Below are 12,607 nucleotides of genomic sequence, written 5' to 3' on the forward strand. Positions count from 1 at the left end.
GGGTCTCCCAAGTAGCTTTTTAAACATGATGGCTGACAGCTGAGGGAAGCCTTGCATGAAGAGGCACTGGGGTGGCTCTGGGACTGCCCAGGAAGGAGCATGTGGCTCCTTCTTGTGAGTAAAAGTCCAGGAAGAGCAGGAGAGGGGAGGGCAAGGGGAGACAGACAGACTGACCTCACATCTTCAAGCCACAGAATTTCGTTTTGTCCAGAGGCAGATGCAACCTTCAGGCTTTTCCGTTTTGTGAGCTGCTGAATTCATCTTTTAAATTTAGTCAGTTTGGGGGGCCAGCAAGGCTGTGAGGCAAGTAACGGCACTTGCTGATAAGCCTACCCACCTGAGTTCACTCCTTGGGACCCACATGGCGAGGGAGAACAGATTCTCTTAAGTTGTCCTCTGACATCCACAAGTGCAGCATGGCATGTCTTATGTGTGCAGGAGTGTGTGTGTGTGTGTGTGTGTGTGTGTGCTCACACACACGCATGCACACATGCAAACGAATATAGTTTGGAGATTAACTTAAAGATAGAGAGATCTCACTGAATTCTGGGACAGTGCCTCCAAATTTAGCGTCAACTCCTTTTGTGCTAAGGGAAGCTACAGTAGCCAAGAATCCCTAGAAAGGAGAATCTGTTGACAGCTGCCATCAACTTGACTGGGTCCTGTTAGTAGCCTTTCTATTCCAGGAAATGTCTATACATTTACTTTTCACACATTGCTGATATTTTAAAAATCACATATAAAAATAAATATATTTATTTGTTTGCTTATTTATTTTGTGTGTTTCTGTGTATGTATGAATGTTGGAAGATAACTTTTTTTTAAGGCAAGGTCTCTCTCACTCAGTATATAGCCCTGGCTGTCCTGGGACTCACTGTGTAGATCAGGCCGGCCCTGAATTCAGAGATCCCAAGTGCAGGGATTAAAAGCAGGTGCCACTGCTACCTGGAAGAAGAACACAACTTTTAAGATTCCCCTCTCTTTTCTTTCTGGGTCATCAGGTCATTCAGGTCATCAGACTGTGAGCCTCTTTCCTTACTGAGCCATTCCAGTGGCCCCTAAATTCCCGAAGGTTGGAAAACCTTCAGCAGTGAAACCATTTTGTATTTTTAGAAAAATATCTACTTAATAGGACTATTTAGAGCAGTGGTTCTCAACCTGTGGGTCTTGACCCCTGGGGGGGGGTGTCAAATGACCTTCCCCCAGGGGTTTCCTAAGACCATTAGAAAAGAGATATTTACGTTATGATTCAGAACAGTAGCAAATTTACAGTTATGAAGTAGCAACGAAAACAATTTTATGACTGGGGTTCACCACAGCATGAGGAACTGTATTAAAGGGTCACAGCATTAAGGAGGTTGAGGATGAGTGATTTAGGCAGTCTTAATTCTTCCTGGAACAGATTTTTAAAATAAATCTAATTTTTTCATACAATGTATTTTGATAGTATTATGGCAAGAGGGTTACCGCCTTATTTTAACTCACTGGAGCCAACTGTGGCCTAAATTTGGGCCAGAAAATGTTTTCACTTAGCCAACCACATGCCCCCTTACCAACCTCCCCTATACTCCTGGGGAGCCTGAACAGGTGCTCAAACCCACTCCCGTCCCAATCCCTACCTCCGCAGCTGTGTACTGGCTTTTCGGCCACCCGCTCTTTGCCACCTTAGGGCAGCAGGCTGCAGCGGGGTCTCCAAGCCCAGTGCTTTGTCAGTACAATGTGAGCAAGAACCCTTCACCCACAGCAGTGCTCCCAACTCGACCCTTTAATACAGCCCCTCAGGCTGTGGTGACCCCAACCAGACAATTATTTGCATTGCTACTTTGAAACTGTAATTTTGCTGCTTTTAGGAAACATAATGTAATTACCTGATACACAGGACATCTGGTATGCAACCCCTGTGAAAGGACCATTCCACCCCCAAAGAGGTCATGACCCACAGGTTGAGAACTTCTTTCCTAGGACCCCCTAGCAGGCATCAGTGTCTCTGTGGCAGGAAATGGCTCACAGCCACCATGATTGTAAAAGGAGATGGGAAAGGAAGCAGCCTATAAACAGAAATGAGATTTCTAGGACAGTACCCAAGGAGGGTACCATCCAAGAATGACTCTCCCCACGAGCCAGTAAAAAGACAGTTTTCCTGAGACTGAAGCATCCACATCTGTCACCCACAAAAAGATTGGATTCTGGGGCAGGTGAGATGGCGCAACAGAACTTGCTGACAAGCCTGACGACCTGGACACACAGGGTGGGAACCAATTCCTGCAAATTGTCCTCTGACCTCTATACCTGTGCATGTGCTCCCCACAAGGTCAAATACTGGAAAACGTCCTGGAGTCTGTGTCTGTGAGCAGGGAAGGAGGGAAATGGGCAGGAAGAGGTAGTGAGACAGGCAACAGTGTCCCCTAGGTCAGTCATGTGCAGACGTGGGCTTAGACTAAGTCTGGGTTTTCCACTGGGATGTTTACATACAGTGTAAACACCGGGCTGGCATGTTGGCAGAGCTGGCGTGTGGAAGCGAGGCTACGACAATGGGCACCGGGGCTGAGCCCTGACAGCTCTCTGTTTCCCTCCTGTGCCAAAGGATTCGGCACTGACATGCAAAAATGAGCAACACTGGAATTCCACCTTTCTCTTCAGTTGTGGAAGTTTTGGGCTGGAGTTGCCTAGTGCTGCTGTGACCTGCTAAATCCGTGTCGTCTCAGCAAGCAGGGGACTTCCACACAGCTCTTCCACTGCTTTGAGTAAAGGCTGCCAGTGTCAACGACAGAAGCTGGGAGACTTACTTTTCAGAAGTAAGCCCCACGATTCTGACAAGTCAAGGTGAGGAAAGCAATAAATGTTAGCCTGAGAGGGAGACTCAGCTCTGGATGAGTCAGTTCCCCTGAGCACCATGGTAACTCAAGCTTCCTACTGGAGAAGCTGAGGCTGGGTCCAGGCCCTGCCTGGGGCTCCCCTAGAGTCACAGGTTTGGGGGAGACATGCAGACAGTGGGCCTCAATGGTGGGTTAGGCCCAGATTCCACTGAGAAGGCAAATTCTTCCATCTCACAAGACGGCACTGAGCTCAGGAAAGTGTTTGAGAAGGGCACAGCATGGTAAATGGGACCTCGGACCTGAGGAGGATCAGGCATCAGCTTTAGATGAGTCGGGGGAGCCTGGAAGGAGGAGTAGTCCCAGGGCAGCAACAAGGCCTTTGACCTACAGGCATCTCAGAGCTGGCAGGGTGGTGCTGGGTATCTGACTGGAGAGGAGAGAACTTGGGGACAAACTTGAGAGATACAGTTCAGAAGGGGGCAACTGAGGTGAACCCCTGGATTTCCTGGGTTGCCACAGTGAAAGACAAGGTTCACAGTTCCGTCAACATTCAGAGGCTGGGGCCTGAGGGACCTGCTGGACTCCTTCTCACAAGGAGAAGTGGTGAGGTTCTGTTAAACCCCATCTGTTTGGCTGGGCAAAAACTCCAAAACATATTTCACAAGAGAAACTGAAGGGCCAGTCATGAGAGACATGGCAGAAAATTGCGGGTTTCAGGCCATCCTGGGGGATACAGTGAGACCCTTCTAAAGGAAAATGGGGTCAGGGAGGGAAGAGAAGGGGAAAGGGAGAAATCCACACAGTGTTGTACTTTTTTTTTATATATAGATTTTGTACAATATATTTCTCTTCATTTGCATATCTTATCCACAACTTAAAACATTCTTTTTACAGGCTGAACTCACTCAGCTGATATAATCAAAATTCTTTCTCTCAACCAAATAATAAAAATTCAAAATCGTAAACCCGTAAGAAAACAAATTAAAAACGATGATGAAAATAAGTCACTCCTCTCATTAGAACAGTGTCTGTACAATATATATGATTTGGAACAGAATTCTTTGTAGATTAGGCACATGTTTCCACGACCCCTTATTCCCGCCAGCTTTGTCTCAGTCCAGGCAGTCTGGCTTCCTAAGAAGGGTCAAGGGGACGTTGGCCTTGATGGAACTCCTTTGGGACCTCCTGCCCTGGTTGGGGTCAGGAGAGATGGGCCTGGCTCAGCAGTGCCACCCAGTGGCTTAGAGAAGCAGAGGCAGTGGGCTGCAGGTGGCCAGGTCAGGAGGGGCCCTGTCAGAGAGCAGCTGTGGTGTGTGAAGGACAAACTGAAGTACAGGGAGAGAAAACAGCAAGCAGTGAGTGGAAAGAAGCTATGGGGTCCAGCGTTTATTTACAATTGCTCTTCCTGATGGAAGGGTGGGAGGAGCACTAGGGCCTAAGGGAGGCCTCCAGCCCTGCCCTGCCCTGCCCATCTGCTCCCTCTACTCAGTCAATCTGAGGTGTGGAGGGGTGTGAGTGTGTCAGCATCCTCTCCCCACATCGCCTAACAGCTATCTGATCTGAGCTACCATGAGGCTCTTCATCAAACACTGAGACCTGTTCTGACTTCACCTGACACCTACTTGGAGGGAGCAGCTTGCAGCGGCCTTCCCTGGGGGGTTTAGGCAGCTTGCAAAGCCCAGGTGCTTTGGCAAAGAGCAAAAGATGAGAAAGAGGTTCCTATGGGCCGGCACCAGGTCCTGCACCATGGGAACTGGACTACAATTCCTTTGATGTCAGGGTGGTGGACCAGGGGCCACCACTCTATTTGTTCCTATGTTTTTGCAACCTATCCCCTCCCGCTCTGTGACCATTTTTCCTGTATGCTGGGGTTCATCAAAAAACTTAATTCAAGGGCCAGGCAGGTAGTGGTGCCACAAGGCACAGCACCTTTGCAGAAGGTGCTCCCAGACCTGCAGGCTCAGCCTTTTCTAATCCAGTCCCTTGCCCACTCCCAGAAGGTTCTTCAGAGGCCGAGAGGCATACTGGGCCATAGCAACACAAGCTGGCCAAGTGTGGCCCTGGCTGTGAGGAGCCTTTTTTTTTTTTTTTTTTTTTTTTTTGCATTGGGCCTGTGAGATGGGACATGCCTCTGGCCCAGACACCTGCCCTTCAGTAGAAGTTGCCTCAGGATTCTGTCTTCCTGAAAGTCCTTGGCCTGGCACCAACCCAGCTTCCCACTCATTGTGGTCCTGGAAAGAAAAATCATCAGGGCAATGCTAAAGCCATACATGGAAAAATGCAAAGCATTCACTAGAACTAATGTAGTTATTGCTAAATAGCCAGGCCAGAGGCCTAAGGTGGTAGGTATGCCAATCACCATGACCTTGAAGCACAAGTATAGTCAGGTATGGCCTGACTCCTGGATAAGGGCTCCTCTGAGGGCACTGCTGGCACCGCAGGTGGCTGGAGAGTCCCTCCACTTCTGTCCCTTCCACACACACCAGTTTGTTCCTAGGCATTCCCTAGGGGCTCTCTCAGGGAGCCAGTGTGGTTCTCTTCTAGAATCATGAAGGGGAAACCAAAACATACTAAAATAAGTGCAGAAACACAGACATGTGTGCTGGGAGCTGTTGCAAGGGTGACAAGCAGGGCCTGTCGGCCGTTCCCAAGGGCACTGGGGAGTTGGCCAGCTGACCTGTGGCATGAAGACAACTTGGGAGTTGAAGGTGGCTGGGAGGCGCTCATGTTGGTTGTGGGTTGTTTTCCCAACTGGGCCACAGCTGCACGGATGGCGCCGTCCCCTGATGGCAAGCCTGGGCAGCTCCCACTCAGTGGAGACAGAGTCCTTCTAGAGACCACTTCTAGGTCTTCAGTGCTGTGACTCCCCTGGGACAGCCCTGGAGGAGACTGGTCTCTCTGAGTAACTTTCCCAAGGCCTCTTGATGGCCCTTTCTGAGCCCCTCAGGACTGCTGTGCTTTCTTGCACATGTGGAGCCTGCACAGTGGGCCTACTTGATGAGGCAGCTGCTTGGCATCCAAATGGGAGCAGGGGGTGGGCTCAGAGAGCTGGGTGCAGAGATGCAGGGGTTTCCTGAGCAAGGTTGGAGGTCTGCTGTAAACCCCTGTAGAGTACTGAGTCCATGCAAGCCACAATGAGGCTAACACTCAACATTCCAGAGGCGGGTGGCCTTGTTTGGGTAGTTGATGGCCAGGCTGATAGCAGCGATGTTTTGCAGAGCCTGTGGAGGGAAAGAGTGGTCACCAACATCAAGGACCATTTACTTGCTCACCCCTAAGTCAGCTGGAGGGTAGTGAGGTGAGCCAGAGGTCGTGCTCCTCACCCAGAGGCTTGCAGGCAGAGTGAGAAAGGAAACAAAATCAAAAGCCAACAGGAAAGCCAAGTTGCTGAGGCAAGAGTCTGAGAAAGCCATACAAAGGTATGGAAGGGAAGCACATAGTACACACAAGAGGTGACAGCCAGGGACAGAGGAGAAGTACCCACAGGAAGCTCATAAACAGTGCTAGGAAAGTGGCTGTCCCAGGAAGACATGGCCAGGAAGCAGAACACCAGTGAGGGAACTGGACAGCTGTGGGGAGAGTCACAGAGAAAGGGAACTAGACATTCATGGGGCAGGCATGAGGGTCAGGCAAGCCCATGGGAAAGAAAGCTGGAGCCAAAGCAACCACACATCAAAATCTCTTACAGCATACCAAGAAAACAAGGACCATGGCAGCCAGTGCAGGAGGCTGCTAGGATGGAGGGCAGTTTGTCTCCTGCCTACAGGTCTCAGGAGAGCCCCACTTATGAGCAGACACCTTTAACCTTGCACAGAAGAGCCTTCCTTGAAGGACTGGGCTCTGGGAAGAGTCCCAGGTGGATGCCCATCTGAGTCCCCATCTGTCTGCTCTAGGATTACTGCACAAGTCAGTTCTCAAAATTCAGGCTGGGGCCTGAGGCCCCCAAGCCTCTGGAGAGGGGTCACAGGTTCAAGTGTTACTTTCACCATTTCCTGAGCACATAGTATACAGTTCCATTTCAGGGATTAGTGCAGGGCAACACAAGAATCCAGCTGTCTTCTGTCAGGACAGACATTAAAGAAGTCTGCAAAAATGGAACTAGGGCCACCTTCCTCAAAAATCATTTTGTTTTTTTTTTCCCAAGGTACATTAACATGAAATGTTCTCTTAAAAACTGAACTGATACATACATGTTTAACATTTTGAATGTTTTAATTTTGATATTGAAGTCTAATTTCTAACGCTATACATTGTATACAGCATACACTAACAAATAGCTTTGTTGGGCCCGCTATCATCTAGAGAAGCACAGCTGTTAAGAGGAGTTTTCCTAACAGGGAAGCAAAGTACGTCCAAAAATATCTGAAATCTAACTCTATGGAAACTTCCAGGATCAGCCAAACTAAAGTGAAGGCACTGGTTGTTTTGGTTTTACAGACACAAATTCTTGCTAGTGTCTTCTGACCCCACTGTTTCATATGAGTGGCAGTGATAAATGGGGCTCCCCCGCTCTGTGAGAGCCAGAAGGAAGTGACTGAAAGGCAACTGAGCTCCATGTAAACTCTGGGAGGGTCTGGACTTGTCACGTAACTAACTCTCTTCTCACTCTTCTACGCCCGCCCTGCCCCCCCCCCAATCCTAACAATGAGATGGTGCCTTCTATCACAGGAAGATGACCTATGGCCCAGCTCTTTGGGGACAAGGGAGAGGGTACCTGTGCTGCACATCGGAGAAGGTGGTCCTCAGTGGTTAAGGCCAGCAGGTATTCCTGCAGCAGGCCAAGCTCCTGTGAAGAGAGCAAGGGCTCCTTGAATGATGGAAGGCAGCAGGGCTGAACAAAGGGCACCTACCATGCAAACAGGGGCCCCAAGGGGGTAAGCAGTGCTCACTGCCAGGCACCCATGCCACCACACACGCTCCAGCCATAAAAAAAGACTAGCTGGAAAAAATAGGAACCTGGTTCCAGAGCTAGCTCTGATGACCCACAGGACAATCAGGCAGGGGACTTTTCTCATGTCTCCTGAGGAAGACAAGCAAAGGATCTGTGAAAGGGCCTTTCATGTGGCAATTCAATAAGTCTATTGTGCCTAGGTGGAGAAAGACAAGGAAGAGGAACCTAAGTGTTTGATTTCCCAGAGATCCCTGTTGTCAAGAGCTGGTTCAAGGCGGTCCCTACCTCACTTTGGCTATAGGCCTGACAAAATAAGCAACTAGGCTTACCTGAGGTTTTCATTTCTCAGGTCTGGGGGGTACTGGTATATGCTGTGGGAAAGCTGGATATAGGCTCAGGCCTGCCTCCTTGTGCAGCCTGGATACCATGGGCTGGGAACTTGGGTGTGACCCTAGTCCTGCCTTGAGCAGGAACAGGTAAAAGCACACAGAGACATGATCCTTCCTGCCCAGATTGAAGGGCAAGAGGTGGACACATCCTTACCTGGGCACGGTTCTCAGTGACAAAGAAGAGCTCAGTGAGGGCGCGGTGCAGGGGCAGGAGGATGCCAGGTTGTGTCACATCCTCAAAGAGGCCATACTCCATGTGGGTAAAGAGCTGCCACAGGGGCTTCAACAGGGCAAGGTCACAGAGGTCACTGGGGGGGTGCAAGCATGGGGTCAGTTTACTGAGAAGTAGGCCACCCCATGTGGACAGATGAAAGAAACTGCAGGTCAGGCATTTCTTTTCCCACCCCATCCTAGAATGGCCACACCCACTTCTCGCTGAAACAGTCACAGTCACATGTAGTCACCATCAGCACAGAATGGAAGGGACATAGCCTAAGACCCCAGAGTGACTCTAAGAAATCCAGAGAACCTGAAGTATGTTCACAGGAATTATTGCATTCTTCTTTTGTTTTTACATTTACTTATGAGGGAAAGCATCTTAACCCTGTGTGTTTTTAAAAATGGTTCCTATGAAGTCCTTCCAGTGACAGTGGGAAAATCTCCAGGCAGATGTGCTGTGTTTTGTTTCAATAGGTAGCCTAGGCTATCCTTGAAGTCATGACAATCCTTCTGCCTCAGTCTCTCATGAACTGGGATTACAGGTGTGAGTTACCATGCCACCTTAAGCTAAATTTTAAATGAAAAAACAAAACAAAACAAAAAAAACCCCCAAGATATGACACATCACATATTAAAAAAAAAAAAAAAAAAAAAAGCCAAAACAACAACAACAAAACCCCAAATGGATAGGAAAGACAAACATTTTGATATTCAATTATAAAACAGAAAATACCCTTGCACTTGAGATCTTGCCTCTAGGAGAAGCCCAATCCTTCTCAGACCTGTATGTTAGGGAACCCAGAGTGTTTGAACCTGGAGTGGGTGGGGCTGTGATCCTAGTTCAAGACCCCTCAGAAGAGAAAATTAGGAACTCAACAATACTCTGGTCTCACCATAGGGTACCATGCATATGTGTAATGAGTTTGCCATTCTCTTTAATTTACGTTTTCTTCTTCCCCTTTGAATGTTGTCTTATCAGTGGAAGGGCCTGTGGGGGCACACTCAGAGTGCAGGGAGTTCCTACTGGAAAGGAAACTGTGGAAAGACATCTGAACCATAGCCAGGAAGGCCAGCCAGCCTGAAGACCTTGGCAGTGTGACATACTGCTTAGACAGCATACCATCCGTGTGCTCTACTGGGAGCCCATTTAGAGCTAAGCAACATATAATGTCTGCATATGAGGACATGGTACTAACAGCAAGCACACCCAACCTTCTCTCACTCCGCCCCTGCTGCCAGCCTGGGAACTGACAGTGAGCCATCATTTTCTCTTCCTGACCTCAAGATTCCTTCAAATTTTAAAAAACAACTTCATATTACCTTTTACTTTGAGTACCATCACCTCACATTGACTCATGCTGTGTGTATCTACATGCCTTTTTCCCCAATTACTGAAGACCTCAACCCAGGTCCTCATCTTCTGCAGGCACTACAGACTGAACCATTTCCCTAGCCCCATTTCTTTTTCTTTTCTTTTCTTCCTTCCTTCCTTCCTCCCTTTCTTCCTTTCTTTCTTTCTTTCTTTTTTTTAGGCAAGTTTCACGTGTATCCTGGGCCGCCCTAGAACTCACTATAATTGAGGATGAAAATATTTGTAAATCATTAGGGAAAAAATGGTCAGCCACACTATGGTTATAAATACCCAACACAGCCAGTGGAGTATACAGGCAGATATTTGAGTTTGAGGCCAGTCTAATCTATATAGTAAGATCCAGGTTAGTCAGCACTACAGAGTGAGACCCTACCTACAAACAAACAAACCAAAAGCAGAAAATCACACTCCCAACATGGTAAGGAATGGTAGGGTAACCTGTAATTCCAGTGCTAAGGAAGCTGTGGTTGGAGGACTCAGAGCTCTAGGCCAGCCTGGGCGACATAATGAACACTGTCTTAAACAAAACCAAAACCCAAGACAATCTTGAAGAGAAGATCTAGGCTGACAGACTTCTACAATTAAATTATTGGATATGTAAATCAGTCATAGAGCTATAGTCATTAAGACAGCGCTGGCTTATAGACAAGGAAATGCCCAAAGTTATGAATATGTGGGACCAAGGTAACAGTGAAGGGTGCTCAGGGCAAAGGTAGACTCAGAACAAGCAGAAGCATAAAGCAAAAACTTGACACTAGAAACTCAAACTTGTTTACCCACATTAGCCCCAGGTGGACAGATGTCACATGAAAGGGAAAATAATTAAGCTTCTAGAAAGAAATAGTAGATACTTTTATGACTTTTGAATGAGGCAAAAGTTACTTACAGGACACAAAACCCACTAACTTAAAGGAAATGATGAATGAACTCAGAAACACTAAAAATACATTTGTCTTTTTTCCTCAAAGATGCCATTAACAAAGTAACTAGGAACAGAGAAGGAGGTGTCATTAGGGACTGAACCCAGCACTGCCTACCTGTGGGTGCAGCATCGCACAATCCTTAGCAGTAAATGGATGGCTTTCAGTCGTTGATGACCAGTCTGGCGGCAAGCCACACCCACCAGCCATTCCCAGATCTTGGCCAGTGGGAGGTGAGGTACAACCCTTTCTTCGGACAACATCTGCTTCAAGATCTCAAACCCTGGCACCACCCCAAAATACAGACATTTTAAAAGCAATTATTTACATTAAAAGCTTTACATTTTGTAAACTGTTCACACTTTGATAGGGTGAAAACATTGTGATCATTTATATTTTGGCTGGAATAAATTTTTTTTCTTTTTCTTTTCTTTTCGATTTTTCGAGACAGGGTTTCTCTGTGTAGCTCTGGCTGTCCTAGAACTCCCTCTGTAAATCAGGCTGGCCTCAAACTCACAGAGATCCACCTGCTTCTGCCTCTCCAGTGGTAGGATTAAAGGCATGTGACACCACTGCCTGGTGAAACCAAATTTCTTTTTTGTAAAATAAAACAAGAACAACATTCTCAGTTCTTCATTGTTGCAAAAGGCCCTGGTGTTGGGGGATATTCAATTCAACACTGTGAACCCCAAGTATGCATTCACATTAATTAAATAAAAACCTTGGGTCAGGAGGCTGAGTATCAACTAGTTGAAGAAAGTGATCATAGAGCATCAGAGGGCATCTGGAAGAGACAGATGCACCACAAGTAGTAGGGAGGGGGTCTTGAGTGGCATTTTTTTTTTTTTTTTAAGAGTGGAAGGACAGTCCTTTCACGACAGTCAGCAAGGACAGAAGATTAGCTAATTGTTACTCAACCTCCCTGAGCTAGTAAGCTTTCACCTCCGCCTTTGAGTTTTGAATTTTACTTATAGATAGAACGATAGAGATTTAGTTAGAGCTACCTTCAGTGGCAGCGATAGAGCTGGTGCCTGCAGGAGCAGAATTCCCACCAGGCTTTGACCTGAGTGGCTGGGCAGCTGCCAGAGAAGCAGGCAGTAACTGCGGAGCCGCAATTGCTGGCTGAAATAGCAGTAGATTAAGATGCAGCCACCATGCTGAAGATAAAACAACATACCCTGGCCAAAAACCAATAAACAAAAAACCAACCAAACAGAAACAACTCAAGTGTCTTCTTTTAGATCCTGATGGAAGGCTTTTTCTGACCATTCAAGTTTATAAGCAGCTAACCAGGTCCTGGTGAAAAAAGCCAGGCATGGGAGTTGGGAGACACTTTTGGAAGGCCTTAGAGACACTACTTGCTTTGATTTGAACAGAAGTCAGTAACATAATGGCACCTCTGGCCAGAGTGTGTCTGGTGGGCAGAGCATAAAAACAGAAAGGGAGAGCACACACCTGTCTGGAAACGCCCCAGGTGTCCAGCTGTCACGGTGAATCGGTAGCCCCACTCAGTGTTGCTCATGTCAGAGGTAAATCGGTAATACAGAGTATCTCCTGGGCCATAAAAACCAGAGACAGGTCAGGGTATGGGTAATACAGAGTATCTCCTGGGCCATAAAAACCAGAGACAGGTCAGGATATGGGAGTAACAAGATGGCAGCCAGGGTGTTTCTGATGAAATATATTAAGCTCGTTTTAAAATTCTCTAATAATTAGTCAATGTTATGCTTTTAGAAAGTTTGTTTTACCTTTATTTTGGAGTGAGAAGTGTATGTTAGGCATGTACATACTAAGGTATATATGTGTAGTTGGTTCTCTCTTCTCATCATGTGGGTCCTGGGGCTTAAACTTAGGTTGACAGACTTGGCAGCAAGTTCCCTTACCATTGAGCCATCTCACTGGCTTCACTATTATGTATAAATGCTTCCTGTGAAGTCTATATAGGGCTGGTGAGATGGCTCAGTGGGTAAAAGTGCTTGCTGGAAACCTGACAACCTGAG

At 47.3% G+C, this 12,607-nt stretch overlaps 1 protein-coding gene across 1 annotated transcript in view; it reads right to left on the reverse strand.

Annotated features, from left to right (window-relative positions):
• Window positions 1-3,620: 3,620 nt before the first annotated feature.
• Window positions 3,621-12,607, reverse strand: part of Zzef1 (zinc finger ZZ-type and EF-hand domain containing 1) — a 114,122-nt gene continuing 105,135 nt past the window's right edge. The window contains exons 51-55 of the mRNA XM_051180065.1: window positions 12,063-12,161; window positions 10,725-10,890; window positions 8,251-8,404; window positions 7,531-7,602; window positions 3,621-6,037 (exon numbers count right to left, since the gene is read on the reverse strand). Coding sequence (XP_051036022.1) covers window positions 5,957-6,037; window positions 7,531-7,602; window positions 8,251-8,404; window positions 10,725-10,890; window positions 12,063-12,161 — 572 coding nt within the window. The 3' untranslated portion in view covers window positions 3,621-5,956. The remainder of the gene's footprint in view (window positions 6,038-7,530; window positions 7,603-8,250; window positions 8,405-10,724; window positions 10,891-12,062; window positions 12,162-12,607) is intronic.

The sequence above is a fragment of the Phodopus roborovskii genome, unplaced genomic scaffold (assembly GCF_943737965.1).
Source record: "Phodopus roborovskii unplaced genomic scaffold, PHOROB, whole genome shotgun sequence".
Classification (NCBI taxonomy): Eukaryota; Metazoa; Chordata; class Mammalia; order Rodentia; family Cricetidae; genus Phodopus; species Phodopus roborovskii.